Here is an 18,858-nt window from a genome sequence, read left to right as displayed (position 1 = left end):
TGAACCCTTATAATAGTATAAAAACATCTGACTTCATTTCTTCAATGTATCCCAACAATCTTTTTCCACTGATCCTCAAACCCAGTAGAATTTCAGTGAAATCAGCCACTTTGATAGATAACATTTTCACTAACGACATAGATAGAGAAATCACAGCTGGTTTACTTGTGGCTGACGTTAGTGATCATTTACCCGTTTTTAGCATTTTTCATCAACTTGTACCAAAGGCACATGCCTCAAAAACAGTAAATCATAAAGTATTTAGACTAGTGCTGGACAAAGATTAAATTTCTTCCATCCATTTTCTACCGCTTATCCGGGGCCGGGTTGCGGGGGCAGCAGTCTCAGTAGGGATGCCCAGACTTCCTGTCCCCAGACACTTCCTCCAGCTCCTCTGGGAGGATCCCAAGGCGTTCCCAGGCCAGCCAAGAGACATAGTCTCTCCAGCGTGTCCTGGGTCTTCCCCGGGGTCTCCTCCTGTTGGGACATGCCCGGGACACCTCCCCAGGGAGGCGTCCAGGAGGCGTCCTGAACAGATGTCTGAGCCACCTCAGCTGGTGTCTCTCGATGTGGAGGAGTAGCGGCTCTACTCCGAGCTCCTCCCTGGTGACTGAGCTCCTCCCCCTGTCTCTAAGGGAGCGCCCAGCCACCCTACGGAGGAAGCTCATTTCGGCCGCTTGTATCCGGGATCTTGTCCTTTCGGTCATGACCCAAAGCTCATGACCATAGGTGAGGGTGGAAACGTAGATTGACCGGTAAATCGAGAGCTTCGCCTTTCGGCTCAGCTCCTTCTTCACCACGACGGACCGATACAACGACTGCATCCCTGCAGACGCTGCACCGATCCACCTGTCAATCTCACCTCCATCCGTCCCCCACTGTAAACAAGACCGAAAATACTTGAACTCCTCCACTTGGGCCAGAGTCTCTCCACCAACCTGGAGGGGGCAAGCCATCTTCCTCCGGTCGAGGACCATGGCCTCGGATTTGGAGGTGCTGATCCTCATCCCTGCCGCTTCACACTCGGCTGCGAACCGCCCCAGTGCATGCTGTAGGTCCGGGTTCGATGAAGCCAACAGGACAACATCATCTGCAAAAAGCAGAGATGAAATCCTGTGGTTCCCGAACCAGACCCCCTCCGGCCCCTGGCTGCACCTAGAAATTCTGTCCATAAAGATTATGAACAGAACCGGTGACAAAGGGCAGCCCTGCCGGAGTCCAACATGCACCGGGAACAGGTCTGACTTACTGCCGGCAATGCGGACCAGACTCCTACTCCGGTCATACAAAGACCGGACGGCCCTTAACAAGGGGCCCCGGACTCCGTATTCCCGGAGCACCCCCCACAAGACACCACGAGGGACACGGTCGAATGCCTTCTCCAAATCCACAAAACACATGTGGACTGGTTGGGCGAACTCCCGCGAACCCTCGAGCACCCTATGGAGGGTAAAGAGCTGGTCCACTGTTCCACGACAGGACGAAAACCGCATTGTTCCTCCTGGATCCGAGGTTCGGCTATCAGTCGGATCCTCCTCTCCAGTACCCTGGAATAGACTTTCCCGGGGAGGCTGAGGAGTGTGATCCCCCTATAGTTGGAGTACACCCTCCAGTCCCCTTTTTAAACAGGGGGACCACCACCCCGGTCTGCCAGTCCAGAGGCACTGTCCCCGACCGCCACGCGATGTTGCAGAGACGTGTCAACCAAGACAGTCCCTGCACATCCAGAGACTTAAGATACTCAGGCCGAATCTCGTCCACCCCCAGTGCCTTGCCACCGAGGAGCTTGCCAACCACCTCGGTGACTTCAGCGTGGGTGATGGACGAGTCCACCTCTGAGACCTCAGCCTCTGCTTCCTCTACGGAAAACGTGGCGACGGGATTGAGGAGGTCCTCAAAGTATTTCTTCCACCGTCCAACAATATCCCCAGTTGAGGTCAGCAGCTCCGATCCTCCACTATAAACAGTGTTGGCGGAGACCCGCTTTCTCCTCCTGAGGCGCCGGACGGTTTGCCAGAATTTCTTCGAGGCCGACCAATAGTCCTCCTCCATGGCCTCCTGAACTCCTCCCAGACCCGAGTTTTTGCCTCCACAACTGCTCGGGCTGCAGTTCGCTTGGCCTGCCGGTACCTGTCAGCTGCTTCGGGAGTCCCATGAGCCAACAAGACTCGATAGGACTCCTTCTTCAGCTTGAAGTCCACCACCAGGTTCGGGGGTTGCCACCATGACAGGCACCGGAGACCTTACGACCACAGCTCTGAGCAGCTGCTTCAACAATAGAGGTGGAGAACATGGTCCACTCGGACTCAATGTCCCCAACCTCCCTCGGGACATGAGAGAAGCTCTCCCGGAGGTGGGAGTTGAAAACCCTGCTGACAGAGGGTTCCACCAGACGTTCCCAGCAGACCCTCACAACACGTTTGGGTCTGCGAAGTCTGTCCGGTTTCTTCCTCCGCCAGCGAATCCAACTCATCACCAGGTGGTGATTGGTCGACAGCTCTGCCCCTCTCTTCACCCGAGTGTCCAAGACACGCGACCGGAGGTCAGATGACACGACAACAAAGTCGATCATCGACCTCCGACCTAGGGTGTCCTGGTGCCAAGTGCACTTATGGACCCCCCTGTGCTCGAACATGGTGTTTGTTATGGACAAACTGTGACTAGCACAGAAGTCCAATAACAGAACACCACTCGGGTTCAGATCGGGGAGGCCGTGCGATCCAATCACCCCCTTCCAGGTCTCACCGTCGCTGCCCACATGGGCGTTGAAGTCCCCCAGTAGAACAATGGAGTCCCCAGTCAGAGCACTGTCCAGCACCCCTCCCAGGGACTCCAAGAAGGCCGGGTACTCTGCACTGCTGTTCGGCCCATAAGCCGAAACAACAGTGAGGCACCTATCCCCGACCCGAAGGCGCAGGCATGCAACCCTCTCGTTTACTGGGGTGAACTCCAACACATGGCGGCTGAGCTGTGGGGCTATAAGCAAACCCACACCAGCCCGCCGCCTCTCACCGCGGGCAACGCCAGAGCAGTGGAGAGTCCAGCCCTTCTCCAGAGATTGGGTTCCAGAGCCCAGGCTATGTGTGGAGGTGAGCCCGACTATATCTAGCTGGTACCTCTCAACCTCCCTCACAAGCTCGGGCTCCTTCCCCCCCAACAAGGTGACATTCCATGTCCCAAGAGCTAGTCTCTGTGCCGGGGATCGGATCGCCGGGCACCCTGCCGTCGGCTGCCACCCAATCCACACTGCACCCGGCCCCTACGGTTCCCTCGGTGGGTGGTGAGCCCACCGGAGGTCAGGCCCACGTCACCCCTTCGGGCTGAGCCCGGCCGGGCCCCTTGAGCAAAGGCCCGGCCACCAGGCGCTCGCTTACGAGCCCCAACCCCAGGATTAAATATCTTAATCGCGATTATTCGCACAGTTTTTCTGCGATTACTCGCGATTAATCGCATTATGCACATAAAACAATAATGAATTCAAAAGTACTCTGTAATGATCATCCTGCCCCCAGTCGGGGACAGGGACCTTGTTTTTTTGCAAGAATTTTGCAAATAGCATAATTTAACAATAATAATTTTACAATTCATCAAATATGATTTAAAGTAACTTAAAAACGTAAAATACCAAGTCTTTACCAAGATTGCCCCCCCCCCCCCCCCCCCCCCGCCCCCCGCCCCCCCAAACACACACACCAGCAAGAGCAGAGCAGAGGAAAAACTAAGTTTGTTATGAGCACACACTTCCTCAAACTTCATTCTATTTCTGACCTTCAGAAAGAGACGGCAGGATAAATTCAGTCACGCCGAATTGTGCCTCATTAAGACAGATTGTGTGTTGAAGGGAAATTGACTTTATTATGCGTGTTTTCAGAGCTTGAAGACTGCCCAGCGGGCTGAAACGATCTGCCGGCAAAAGTTAACGCCTGATGAAAATATTTGTCGGCATTAAGGAAGTAGTGCGTTAACGCGTTATTAACACCCTAATTTCGACATAGAACACCTGAAGCCATGGCTGTCCTTCAGGCAGACCTACTTGATCAAACATGGGAGGAGGTCTATGCTGCCCCTCACCCAGGGGTGAAAGTAAGATAAGATTCTTGCAGGAACTGTGCAACTCAAAAAAATGTTTTCGTTTGTGTGCAAAGCATGTGGGGATCGTACAAGACAGGTATTGATAAATCCTGCTCTTTTTTGATATCCTTGAAAGCATAATTCATTCATTCATTCATGAATGAATTGAAAGCATAATGTTTTTTTAATTGTTTGAATTTTATTTTGAATGTTTAAATATAATACATATTGTGACGGTGGTTGCAACCTCTTCATAATGGAATCAATGTTTGGCAAAGACTGCCACTCTTTAGCTCATCCAAAATGTCCATTGTTGTAACACCTAATGTTTACTGGGAGCACGTTAATCATTCACACCGACCCTTCTCACTGTTGGTCCAACATAACGTAAATGAAACTTAACATAAAAAGACGGGAAAAAGACATCAACACATAGAAAAACGATAACTTAACACACCTATAACAAAACGACGTACATTTTAACACATTTTAACACGAAATACATCTTGAAACGGCCCGAACAATCCCCTCCCATGATGCCTTGCGGTACCAAACAGTATGGCGGCCCCCAGTGGCGCCTGTCGCCGCAACAATATATACAATATATATTATTTTTTGTTTTTAGTTAAATGTTTTTTTTAATTTTTCTTTGCATTTTTGACCTGTCCTGGTTGTCTCTTGAGACGGGGACGGGGGGAGTGTCCTTACATCACCTAGGCAACCAGCCATGCAATGAAAAGAAGCATTGAGTTTACCTCACTTCCACGTGTGCTTGTTTGCGGAAGGAGTGATGCTGCTGCATGACAGAGACGGAGAATATTTTATGACGCGTGAACCCTCACAATTTATTACTTGTTTATTTTATGTTTATGTTTATGTCAATTTATGTTTTGTTTATTTTGCAAAAATAAACAAAATGCAAAAATATGCAAAAATGACTTCCCTGTTGTCTACAAAAAACACACAACAGTGGACATTGGATTAACGTTACGCTACAGCGAGAGACTGCCGCTACAAGCTGCAACCTGTCACGGTAAGCGAGTGCTCCAGTGCTCGTCAGGCGCATTAACCTTGTTCAACACGTCACAGAAGATGTAGTCTGGAGATGAGTTTTATGTATTCATCAATTTTACACGCATTTCGGTAAAATTTGCTTGAAAAAAGAAAGGGCTCGCTTTGTATGCATGAGTGAAAGTTGCTTTTCAGAGGCGTTCCGGGGCGTTCCTGTAGAAGAGGCCAGGATATTTCTTAACGGCACGGCGTTCCGGTGCGTTCCGGCTTACTTTCACCTATGAGGTTGCAACCACCGTCACAATATGTATTATATTTAAACATTCAAAATAACATTCAAACAATTAAAAAAACATTATGCTTTCAATTCATTCATGAATGAATGAATGAATGAATTATGCTTTCAAGGATATCAAAAAAGAGCAGGATTTATCAATATCTGTCTTGTACGATCCCCACATGCTTTGCACACAAACTAAAACATTTTTTTGAGTTGCACAGTTCCTGCAAGAATCTTATCTTACTTTCACCCCTGTTCATACATCGCACTTTTAAAATGACTATTATGACTTGACGTGACTCGTCGAGTCAAAGGATTCGAGTCAAGTCCAAGTCTAGAGTCACTGAGCTTAGAGTCCAAGCAAGTCCAAGTCTTTTTTTGATTTTATCAAGTCGAGTCAAAAAGTCATAAAATCGTGACTCGAGTCCGAGTCGAGTCCGAGTCTCGAGTCCGAGTATCCCATCTCTGCAGTTTGTCCTCCAGTCCCCTGCCTGCTGCGTGAGGAGAGGCGGCGCTGCCGGCACGAAAACACTGCAAATCGTCGCGGCGCAGCCGGCATCGCTGCACTACGATTCCCAGAATGCCTTGGGACCGGTCACATGACCAGACAGCCGCTAAGCGCTGCGCGCTTGTAGCTAAGCTACTCGGACGTCAAACATGAAGCTCCCAGGTACATTATCCACCATCGTGATTAAAAAAAAAAGAAAGACGCTTTTGGCCGAGTTGGTAAGCAGCTTACAGTCAAGTCGGCACCGACCAACTCGGCCACTCGAGAGCCCCCCCGCCCGCGAGGCCGACTTGGCGAGATGCCGACTTGGCGAGATGCCGAGTTGACTGTATCCCGGGCCGGGGCCGACTTGGAGTGGTGCCGACCTGACTGTAAACCCCCTCGTATATATTAATGATATATTTCAGGTATCTACATTACTAAAACTAATCCTGTTTGCAGATGACACCAATATATTTCATTCTAATGATGATTATAATGATTTAATCCATAATATAAATAATGAATTAATGAAATTGAAAGCATGGATGTACATTAACAAATTCTCCTTAAATCTAAGCAAAACTAAAGTAATGTTCTTTGGATACTACAATGTCAATTTAGACCCCGTAATAAATATTGATGGTGTAGACTTAGATACTGTTTTGGAAATTAAAATTTTGGGATTAACTATTGACAGCAAAATAACCTGGAAATCCCACATAAGACACATACAAGGTAAAGTCTCCAAAAGCATTTCAATCATTAATAAGGTTAAACACTATTTAGATTATCATGCATTACTGTTATTATATTGCTCATTAGTTTTGCCTTATCTAACCTACTGTGTAGAGGTTTGGGGTAATAATTACAAAGGTGCATTACATCCCCTCATTATACTCCAAAAACATGCAGTAAGAATCATACATAAGGAAGGATATTATGACCACACTAACACTTTACTTTTGCAGGCAAAACTTTTAAAACTCCCTGATTTGGTTGAGTTTTATACAGTCCAGGTTCTATTCAAAGCTAGTAAAGATACACTGCCGGTGAATCTCCAAAAGCTTTTTATGCTGAGAGAAGGGGGCTAGAATTTGAGGGGATGTGGTAACTTTAAGATTAAAGCAGCGCGGACCACCAGAAAGAGCTTCTGTGTGTCTGTATGTGGAGTTAAACTTTGGAATCAACTGGGACCAGAACTTAAACAATGTCCAAATATTCATCTGTTCAAATCCAGATTTAAAAATATGGTATTCTCACGATACAGAGGTTTTGTGCTGGGCTGATTCATAAATGTGTTCTTAATTATCAATTATTTAAGCTAATAATGGGAAGTATGCATTATTATCACCATTATCAAGATGACATATATATAAAACGCTATCTATATCTATCTATAACGCAGTTACTTAATGTTATTTGGTACTATTAAAATAGAATGTTATATGTATTATATAAGACTATTTTACTAGATTACTGGTCAATTATAGTATTTAATATTCAGTCATATATTGGTATTATTATTATTACTATTACTATCATTATTATTATTATATTATTACTACTACTGCTACATTTGTCACTACAATTATATCATCAACATATGATACTTGATATTAGTATTACTACAACTACTATTATATCTTAATTAAGCACAATACTTTGATGTTGTGTTATTATATCTATTATCAATGTATAACATGTTATTTTACTTTGCAAACATAAAATCAATATAGTAAGTGATAATGGTGCTAAGCTTAAACAAATACATAATAAATATTACACTTAACAAGTCTTTAGTATCGGGCAGGCAAGGGGGGCTCTGCTGCTGGGAGGCCACCACCATCCAGCAGTAGACTCCCAATTCTTGTCTTTTTAATGCACAGTACAGACACTTCCATAAGGTGGTCCTGTTGGCTGAGGACTGTCCCCCTCTGGCAGCAGGTCCATATAACACCATGCTTAAACTAAAGTTAAATATAAACTATTAGCACCATTGATTACAATCACTGGAGATATCCTTCTATATGTTGATACGTGTTGATGATGTGATAAGGGCGGTGGTATTGATAATGGTAATATGTATGTTTATGTGTATATGTGTGTATGTATGTATATGTGTATATATGTATGTGTATGTATGTGTGTATATATGTATATGTGTATGTGTATATGTATGTGTGTGTGTGTGTGTGTGTGTGTGTATATATATATATATATACTTATATACTATTAGCACTTAATTCATTTTTATGGCAACCTAAAGACGTTTAGGAAGACAAGGGGCGGGAGTTAACAAGTTATATTCAGATTCAGATTCAGATTCAGATTCAGAAAACTTTATTGATCCCAAAGGGCAATTTGTTTGCAGCACATCTCGAGTCGTTTCACATGTAAATACAACATGAGACAGTTCAGTTTAACCCCAAGTGGAACTCAGGTTGAACAATATTAAAACAAGCAATACAATAACAATTTAGAAGCTGGAATTCAATAATTTGATTGCAGAAGGCACAAAAGAGTTTGAAAAACGGTTAGTTTTCCTAGCTGGAGCCAAATACCGGCGTCCAGAAGGCATCAAGATAAACTCTGGAGTCAGAGGATGAAGAGGCTGAGCCAAGATGCTGTGAGCTTTACTCAGCAGCTGCTGCTCCACAGAGACAGCAAGTCCCTCAGTTTAGCACCTGTGATTTTAGAGCAGGTCTTGACAATGTTCTGCAGTTTGTTTTTGTCCCTCACAGACAAGGATTGAAACCAACAGATAAAAGAAAATGTGAGTAAACTCTCAATAAACGAGCAGTAAAAATTATTTAAAAGAGTTTTGTTCACATTAAAAGAGTTCAACCTTCTCAACAAGTAGGTACGCTGCTGCCCACGTTTGACAATGTGCTCAGTGTTCATGTCAAATCTTAATTTGTCATCCATCACCGTGCCCAGATATTTATAACTATTGACAATTTCCACGTTTTCTCCATGGATGACACTGACACTGTGGGAGGAAGTCCGTCTAAAATCAATGACCATATCCTTAGTTTTTAAAACATTTAAGTCAAGGTAATTTTCCTCGCACCACTTAACAAAATGGCCTAAAGCAGGACCATGATTTCCCTCCTTTCGTGACAGTAGAGAAACCAGAACTGTGTCGTCTGAAAATTTAATCAGAAATCTGTTCTCCTCAGCGGATCTGCAGTTGTTGGTGTAGAGAATAAACAGAAGAGGAGACAGGACACAGCCTTGAGGAGACCCCGTGTTGGAGGTGGTGGGAGGAGACCAGAACACGCTGGACCCGATCAGTGAGAAAATCTAAGATCAATGACAACAATTGGTCCGGAAGGTTAAAATCTGAAGCCAGCCTTTGAATCAGGATGTGAGGCCTCATTTTATTAAAAGCAGAAGAGAAGTCTGCAAATAAGAGTCTGACATGGGCCCCTGCGTTTTCAAGGTGCTTGTAGATAGTGTTAAGTAGGAAAAGCTTTGCGTCCTCCACCCCTTTATTTGATTGATAAGCGAATTGCAGTGGATCTAGTCTCCCTGCTGTAAAGGGCAATATGTGGGCTTTTAATATTTGCTCAAAGCATTTCATGACGAGTGACGTGAGTGCGACTGGTCTGAATTCATTCAGCTCTCTTGACTTGTTGGATTTTGGAAGAGGAATTACTGTTGAGGTCTTCCATAGAGAGGGAATTTTACAGCGATCCATACAAGACTGGAACAGTCTGGAGAACACACCACTGAGCTGTGTGGCACAGTGGTGCAGGGTACGGCCACAGATGGCATCAGGGCCCCTCGCCTTCCCTGTTTTGACCTTCTTGAAGAGGGCAGTGACATGACTCTCAGAAATTATCTATAATTATTAATCTCACTTACAGGCTTGAGAGTATTCCTGCAATCTGACACATTTTCCTCCACATCAACTCTTTCAAACCGAGTGAAAAAAGAATTAAAAGCACTTGGCAGTTCAAAATCAGACACACCATTAATTGTGACAGGCTTCCTGTCCTCCTTTTGATGGCTACCAGAGGCCATGTTTTTAATCCCACGCCAAGCTGCTCTGATATCACCACTGGTGTACTGGGCCTCAACTTTCTCTTTGTACTTAAGTCTGGCCTTTCTAAGTTCACCTTTCACTTCTCTGGAGATTTCTTTCTTCTCCCATTGATCACCAGTGCAATAAATCAATTTCTTCTTATTGATAGCTGATTTGAGCTCTTTAGTTACCCATGGCTTGTTATTTGGATAAATAACAACCTTTTTTGACGGGATAACTGAATCCACACAAAACGTGACATAAGAAGAGATCAAGTCACACATTTCATTAATATCATCAGAAGAATCAAAGAAGCAGTCCCAGTCTGTGCATTCAAACGAAGCTTGAAGAGTAGAAATGCTGTCCTCAGACCAACATTTCACAGTCTTTTCCTCGCGTGGCAAGCGCCTGAACACAGGGACATACCGCGGCATGAGGTAAACACAGTTATGATACGATGATCCAAGTGGAGGAAGCGGCATTGACTTGTATGCTCCATTCACACTGCCATAGCACAGATCTATGGTCGTGTTCCTCTGTGTTGTGGCACAGGTGACATATTGTTCATCAGTCTTCAGAGTGTCTCCCAGACGACAGTGATTAAAGTCCCCCAGGATAAATTTTGGGGCGTCAGGGCAGATACTGTCAAGCCGGTGCGTGACGTCACCGATCAGCTGTGCAGCGGCTGCAGCGTCTGCACGCGGGTGCACGTACACAATGGTGAAAAATAACTGTTGAAACTCGCGCGGCAAGAAAAAAGGCCGGAGAGAGATGCACAAAAGTTCTATGTCAGGTGTGCAGATCTTCTCTCGCACCACCACAGTGTTACAGTACCTTTGGTTAATGTAGCAGCACACTCCTCCTCCGCGTGACTTGCCAGTAACTTCCTTGTTACGATCCAGTCTCAGCGGAATCCCAAAGCCGCTCAGTGACAGATCCTCATCCAGGTCGGAGTCGTTGAGCCAGGATTCAGTAAAGACAAGCAGGCAGGCATTCCTGATCTCCTGACTGTGATCCACGCCTCTACCTCATCCAGTTTGTGGCGGATCGACTGTGCGTTCCCTAGCACGATCGGCGGCAGAGCCGGGAGCCGACGCCGGTCCAGAAGATCCATCCTCTTCAGTCGCCGGATTAATCCACCACGTTTACCCCGTTTGCGGCGCGCGGGTTTAGCTGCCGTGCATTGGAGCTCCGGTGGGATGCCAGGAGGCGGCCTGACATGAAGCGTGGGGAACCGGAGCTGAAGTAAAGACTCCCGGCTAAAGGTGATGCGCGGGAGAAAACCAATCCGGGTAGGTTCACTCGGCTCGTAACACGTACAGAGCACGAGAAGCAGTCCGCACAAAAGCAGCAAGTAGTCCAATCTGAGTAACCACATTGTTGATCACTGACAAGGTGACACCTCAGACGCTGTGCAAACAACCGAAACAACACTCGAGGAGCTGCCGGGTCGCACGCTATGGAGCGTCCCCCGGACCCACTCCTTTTTGAGGCACAGTCATCAAATTTGAAAACAACATATGTCTTGTTCTTAATTGTAAATATTGTTGTTGGGGGTTTGTTTGTTTTTTTTTGTTTGTTTTTTTTATAATTATTTTTTTTCTTTTTCATTTATTCATTTATTTTTTTATATTGCTTCTGTATAATCTGGGTTTTTTTTTTGCCCAATGTGGGGAATTTTGTGTTAGTTATTGTACAATATATTTTGTGTTGCTTTTCCTGTACCTCGAATAAATGTATTCATTCATTCATTCATTCATTCATTCATTCATTCATTGGTTGTAACATTTGAAAATGAGCACATTTTGGGAGTATGCCTTTTAGAACATTAGCTTTCTTTTACATTTTTGTGAATCACTGGAAAAACTCACTGAGGAGCTTTCTTATGGTGTTCAAAGAGATATTTGCAGTCTCCCACAAAAGCTGATTGACAAGTTCATGTCCATTAAGAATGTAAGTATTCAGTCACAGTTTGTCTTGCTGTGGGTTTTAAGAACACTGTTAATGCTGTTGAACTGTTCACACTGATTGCAGGTTTTTATGAAAGAATTGAAATGAATAAAGGAATGACGTGCTCAAAATGTGTGTTTTTATTGAAGGCTGTTCAAAAGAAACACAAGTTCTGCAAAATTGTAGTCTGTGAGTTTAGAGTTTTAATAATTAAAGTTGAGGAAAACAGAATTAATTATGTTAGGAACATCCATTTTTAATGAACATAATTAGGTTCAATAAATATAAAATAGACAAATAAAGGACAAAACATTTTTAAGTTTTTTGTAAAGGAAATGTTCATGAACTGTATACATTAATATAAGTGCACTAAACTTAAATACAACAATAATAAATAGAAAACTTTTTAAGTTTGAGAAAATTGTAATCTTTATTGAACTGCTGACTCGAAAATTCTAGTTTGCCAACTTAAAAATTTCGAGGTAATCGGTTTCCACAAACATTTTGAGTACTCTGAACTTATCGGGGTTTACAGTGTGCATTCATTCGACTTCAGACTGGAGTTAGACTCCTGAACAATCATGTTTTCCTCTTTCCTTCCTATCTTTTTTTTTTTTTTTGGTGTTTAGGATGGCTACAAGATGTACAGCATGATGCCAGATGTACAGCCAGATGTCAGAGCCTCCATGGAAAAGAAGGCTGGAGTTATGCTGTGTTTCCACGACGCAAAATTTTTACATACAGTCAATGTAATTACGCGATTGTCGATCAATCTAGAGTGGTGAGCGGCGAGCGTTTCCAGTGAAAGCTTGCTTGCTGCTCCAGTTGAAATAATTGAAGTTTTCAAGTGAATTCACTTGTTGACAGCCTATCAGCGTGGAGGTCGTCACGGAGGAGACGGGTTGGAGTGACGTGATGCCGTGGCGAGCGGCGATGGTTTTTTACAGTGATAAAACTCGAGCATCTAGCGCGGCGCAATTTCATTTGTTGCGCAAATGAATTTGTGTTCACCGCTTCTGGTGGAAAAACAGCATTAGCCTCCTGACAGAACTGAACAGAGGTGTGAAGCTTAAGAAGGAACTGTCTAATAAATACAGCGAGCTGTCCACGGCCGAGGCGCTGGGGGCTGCTGAGCAAAGACTCGCAGCCTGAGCTGCCCGCCTAAAGAGATATACAAGAGAAGTGTAAGCCAGGAGAATAAACACAACATTCTCCAACAACCCAGCAAAGGTATCCTCTCAATGGCAGGACATTAAGGCCACAGCAGATCCACCCTGAGCGGAGGCTGAGCAGTACTGACAGACTGTCTGCAAGAAGAGGTGCCACACAACACTGTGCTATTTCTGCAGCTCCAGTTTGCTCTGGTGAACTGTGGATGCTTACGCTGAGTGTTACTGTAAACACAAACTGCTGAGCAACAAAAACTGCTGGACGAACGACAATAGCTAATATTGAATCCACTACAGAAGTGCAGAGCAGTCAGCTGATCGGCCACACTCTGCATTTACACCCTGAATTACATCCAGCAATGTTACTGTCCAGGAACATCTCCACCAGCTGCACCACAGGCTCTGATGGGTGGAGGCAGGGTGTGGGTGGCAGTGCCTTGCTCAACTGCTCTCTTTCCCCCTTTGGTTTTTAACCAGGAGGAGGCTGGAGCACCAACCAGACCTGACGGAGCCCTGAGAGAAATCCAGGCTTCAGGTGAGCTGGGAGCTGCAGCGTCATGAACGGCATGTCCATCAGGAGGAGGAGCAGCAGGAGGAGCGGCGTCTGAACCTGCAGCTCCTTGAAGATGAAGCAGGGCAGCGAGGCTGAATCAGGCTGATTTGTCCTCTCAGCAGCAGCAGAGCCAGGCCTTCAGATGTCCCTGCAGCGGGTCTCTCTGCTGGTCCAGACCCCGAGAACCCAGCGCTACACAGGAGCAACTCAACAGCTGGTGGTGTCGATGTCCTTTCCAATAAAAACAGTTTTCACCCCATATGTGTCTGAATTCACTGGTTCCTGCTCAACACAAGCTCAGCAGTGTTTTTGCATTTAGCATTTCTTTCCAAGTAGTGGTGCTGAATGGAGATGAAATAACTCCATTTGTAAAGGTTGTACGTGATCTGCATTGTTGATGAGGATATCCCGTCTGGGTTCACTGATTTGTGCCTGGTACACTTCTTACCGACCCGACCCCAACCGACCTGACCCGTACCCACACCAGCTGCGAAAACGAGGCGTTACTGGTAAGAAACAACACCTAGAGCAAAGCCGCTACAGTGATAAGTACATCAATAAATAATAAGCTGAATTAAGTGACTTTTAAAGGAGAACTACGCGTGCAGAGCGCGTCCCACGCCCGTTTCCTTTTGGCCGCTCGTCAGACAAAGGTTTTTTCTGTCCTTTTCGTTCTACCATCCGTGAGCACCTAAGGGTGGTGTTGCTAACGCTAGCGAGGGTTTCATGTTTGTTTTACGCGCGTTTATCCTTGTACTCCCGTATGAGCGCCGTAAAGCGGGTTTGTCCTCGTGAGATGTAGTTGGGTCGGATCCTCTGAAAGTTGCAAGCGCTGTTTTCAGGACCCAGACCCCGGGGGGAGGGGAAGGACCGGCCAATCACTGTGACAAGTCTTTGTTTACCCCCACAGGGACTCTGAAACACATTTATTGAGGTAAAAAAGTTGCATAGTTCTGCTTTAACAGGCACGATTGTGGGGTCTTTCTTATTTGGGGCTTTTTGGCAACTTGCTTCCCAACAGCTGCACTATCGCCATCTGGTGGCTCTGATACACACCACACAGCCCGGCTCCTGGCTGCGTGGTTCATACATAAGGTGCACCGGATTATAAGGCGCACTGTTGATTTTTGAGGAAGTTAAAGGATTTTTAGTGCGCCTTATAGCCCGAAAGATATGGTGTTTCACGGTTCTGCACATATATTTGACTGCAAATGAAACTTGATGAAAAACAAGTTGACAGCTGTCTGACTGACATAGTACAACAAAATGGAAACACCGAAATGTGTTTTTTGCTTTTGAAATCAAGCCCAGACATCAAATCTTGATGAAATCCTGAATTGTAATTGTATGCATCAGAAATGATTGTCATTATCTTTACCTGCATTGTTGATGAGGATATCCAGCCTGGGTTCAATCTTCAGAAAGGTTTCAACAAAGTTGCGGACAGATTTCAGGCTGGCCAGATCCAACTGCATGAAGAGCACCTGGTTGTTTCCAGTCTCCTGCAAGATCAGAGGGTGAATATGGCAAAGAAACATATCAATGAGGCTTTGGAAAGGTTGTGGCTGTTACGTCAGGCCAGAGGATGTTGTGCAACAGGTTAAAAGTTGCAGGATAAGTTGACGGAGCTGAGTTCTCCACTCTCTCACTCACTTTATGTGACCCCCTTGAAATTGCGCACCTTGCGATTCAAATATTGCGTTTAAGCACCCAGTATAAAAAAGCTGCACTGAGGTCTAGGAGAAGCAGGACTGAGACTAGACCTGCGTCAGCCGCCAATAGCAAGTCATTAGTGACTTTAACTAACGCAGTCTCAGTGCTGTGATAAGCTCTATATCCTGACTGAAATTTCTCAAATAAACTATTGTCCTGTAGGTGGCGGTAAAGCTGTTTAACCACGACTTTTTCCAGGACTTTTGAAATAAAAGGCAGATTTGATATCGGTCTGTAGTTAGCTAGAATATCAGGATCGAGATTAGGTTTTTCCAGCAGTGGTTTGATTACTGCGAATTTAAATGACTGTGGCACATAGCCAATTTCTAGAGACGTATTTATTATAGTTATGATCGTATTTAAGATAACTGGAAGAATATCTTTGAAAAGCTTAGTTGGAATTGGATCTAGGAGACAGGTCGAGGTTTTAGAAGACATTACAATTGAAGTAATCTCAGCCCCATTTACTGATGAGAAACTATCTAGTATTTCAGGTATTTCAGGTGGAGGCAGTGGCTGGATTCCCTGAGCTTGATCTGAGGAAAGCGCTTCACTGATTTTACCTCTGATGGTTATGATTTTATCATTAAAGAATTTAAGAAAGTCATGGCAGTTTAAAGATTCTGGGATTACTGGTTCCACTACAGTATGACTGTTTGTCAGTCTGGCTACAGTGTTGAACAGAAACCGAGGGTTATTTTTGTTTATTTCTATTAAACAAGAGTAATACAATGTCTTGGCTTTAAAAAGAATTTGTTTATAGCTTAGCAAGCTACATTTCCAGGCCTTCAGAGATTGTTCTGATTTAGATTTACGCCACAGTCTTTCTAATTGACGAGTTTTTTGTTTGAGAACACGGGTTTCAGAATTAAACCATGGAGCAACGCGCCTGGGTCGATTGGTTTTCAGCTGCAACGGGGCCACTACGTCAAGGGCAGATTTTAGTGAGTGCATAGCACTGTCAACAAACTGATCACTATTATCACCGTCAATAAGCTCATTTCTGTGAGTTCACAAGATAATGCAGCAAATGCAGGCTGGATCAATTCTTTGTACCGAGCCACAGATTTTTCAGATAATGTCCGTATCAGCTGAATTTTATCTTTTTGAGCAGAGTAGTCTTCAATCAAAACCTGAAAAGTAATTAAAAAATGGTCTGAGAGTATGGGGTTCTGAGGGAGAACATTTAGGTCCCTGACCTCTATCCCATATGTTAAGACCAGATCCAGGGTGTGCTTGTGACTATGAGTGGATTCATCAACATTTTGAGTGAAACCGATACTATCTAATACTGCAATAAACGCATTACTCAAACTGTCACCAGAATCATCCACATGGATGTTAAAGTCACCTATTATAAGGATCTTGTTATGAGTCAATACTATATTGCTTAAAAACTCTGAGAACTCAGTTAAAAAGTCAGAGTAAGGACCAGGAGGTCGATACACAATAATTAATAGCACAGCTTTTTGATTCTTCCAATTTGGACAAGTAAGCGTTAGTATTAAGCTTTCAAAAGAGTTGAATTTAACATTAGTTTTGGGTTTAAGAAGAAGACTGGAGTGGGAAATCACTGCCACACCTCCACCTCGACCTGTTGATCCAGCTGTTTGGAAATTAACATAGGTTGGAGGGGTACATTCACTGAGCCTCACATAATCATCTTGCTGGAGCCAAGTTTCTGTTAGAGCAAGGAGATCAATGTTATTGTCACCGATAAGGTCATTAACTAACAGAGATTTAGTGGAGATTGCTCTAATGATGAGCCCAGGCTTTCCCCAGAAGGTGCACCAGTTGTTTAGAAAAATAACTCCGTTTTCCTCACTCCATCTGGACAACCAGCGATTGAATGATGAAAGTCGGCTATACATTTCATCATTGACCAAATTGGGCAGGGGACCAGAGAATATTACGGCATCAGACATCGACTTCGCCAATTCACACACCGAGGCTACTTGTAATTTGAGCACCTCTGATCGTCTCCGCCGGGCATCATTACCGCCTGCGTGAATGACGACTCGACGGAATCTCCTACCTTCCTGTTTTAAAAGCCTAAGGTTCCCCTCGATGTCCCCCACTCTGGCCCCCGGGTAACACCTAACCTTCACCGCTGGCAGCTTCACGTCTCTAACTATAGAGCTGCCAATCAGCAGCGTGTCCAGTTCAGCCGGCGTGTCGTCGCTGAGGGGAGAGAACCTATTGCAGACGTGAAGTGGTTCTTGGAGTGCTACATGGCGGTGCTTAGCACTAGTCTTCCTCCGGACCGTCACAAACCGGTCCTGGTCTTGCCCCGGCTGCTCGGGACACGCTGCGGGGCTAGGCTTGCTAACACTCCTCTCACTGCGGGAGCGGGCTGCGAGCCCTGCCGCTACCTGGCTGTAGCTAGCGCTTGCCCTGCCCCTCACATCTGCACAGCCGCTCCTCTGACTCGGTTACCCTGGCCTCCAGCGCTGTCAATACACTGCACTTTACGCAAATACCCCTATCGTCAAGGGAGGCAGGGTTCTGACTCAACATACAGCACACTGAGCAGGAAAGAAAAGAAGACAGAGGGGAGGACGCCATAGCGGTCCCGGCGGACCAAGCTAGTTAGCACACTAAGCTAGTTAGCACGCCGGTGGCGCTAACGGCGGAGAAGAAATGTAATTCACGAGAGATCACTGGTCAATCGGGGGTGAAAGTAACCCCGGGGGCGTAAATAACCCCAATTTTTGATTGCTTCATGAATTAACAGTAATAGCAAGAGAGAGACAGCAAGCACTTCAGTCGCTCGCAGGCTTCACCAACACGGAAAACACTCACCGGAGTGACGTCAGCCAGAGGTGTGCAGCCTCACCAGAACAATACCATCTATATTATGAAGCATCTCTCTTGTTCATATGATCGATGATCGATTCCTGTCTGCAAAACAAACTGCTAATGTGAACTCACTGGGAGGCAGGCTGATACAGCAGTGAGCAGCAGAAAGTGTAAACCAACTGATACCCTTTCACAGTTGTGCAAAGAAAATGTAAATAATTTGGCATCTGAGACTCACAGCTGCTGCTGTATTGTAAACACAAACAGATTACTCTCACTGACTGTCTCATATGAAATGTCCATCTCCGTAACACAGAAAGTAAAATACAATTTAAACTAGAAACTGGCCCTCAGAGAGGCAGACCTCCGCCACAGCTCAAATCAGTCACCAGCAACCAGAAGAACACCAGATATAATCACACAACACTGTGATCGGGGTGTGATCGCAGCGGAGCGCTGCAGCGTGCGGTGCCTCTCTCTCTCGCCCTCTCTCCCTGTGTGTGTGTGTGTGTGATTATCTGAAAAGGAAAACCGAAAAGCAACATCATTTATGTTATTTTACTTCATTTTAATTTGAAAATTGACCGGATTCTCTCGTGTTTTCCGTTCCCGACTTCCTGTCTGGTGCGATCTGCTCTGTCCAGCTTTACGACTGGCGGTCCACGGCGAGCGGCTGGCGGAGAAAATAGAGAGGAGCGGAGCGCCACGGTCCACGGCGCGAGCCGCTACCCTCCTGTATGAACCGTCAGAGAGGTTAACAGGGCGCCGATCTGACAGTCGGTGCGCGGCGCTTCC

The 18,858-nt window shown here is 45.3% G+C and overlaps 1 protein-coding gene across 1 annotated transcript in view; it reads right to left on the bottom strand.

Moving 5' to 3' along the window:
- LOC115385426 (dehydrogenase/reductase SDR family member 13-like) overlaps positions 1 to 18,858 on the bottom strand; it is a 56,363-nt gene that overhangs the window by 9,442 nt on the left and 28,063 nt on the right. The window contains exon 3 of the mRNA XM_030087417.1: positions 14,930 to 15,053. Coding sequence (XP_029943277.1) covers positions 14,930 to 15,053 — 124 coding nt within the window. The remainder of the gene's footprint in view (positions 1 to 14,929; positions 15,054 to 18,858) is intronic.

Source organism: Salarias fasciatus, unplaced genomic scaffold (genome assembly GCF_902148845.1).
Source record: "Salarias fasciatus unplaced genomic scaffold, fSalaFa1.1, whole genome shotgun sequence".
Classification (NCBI taxonomy): Eukaryota; Metazoa; Chordata; class Actinopteri; order Blenniiformes; family Blenniidae; genus Salarias; species Salarias fasciatus.
Note: the sequence above shows the minus strand (reverse complement) of the source record. Positions and strands in the feature narration are given on the sequence as shown.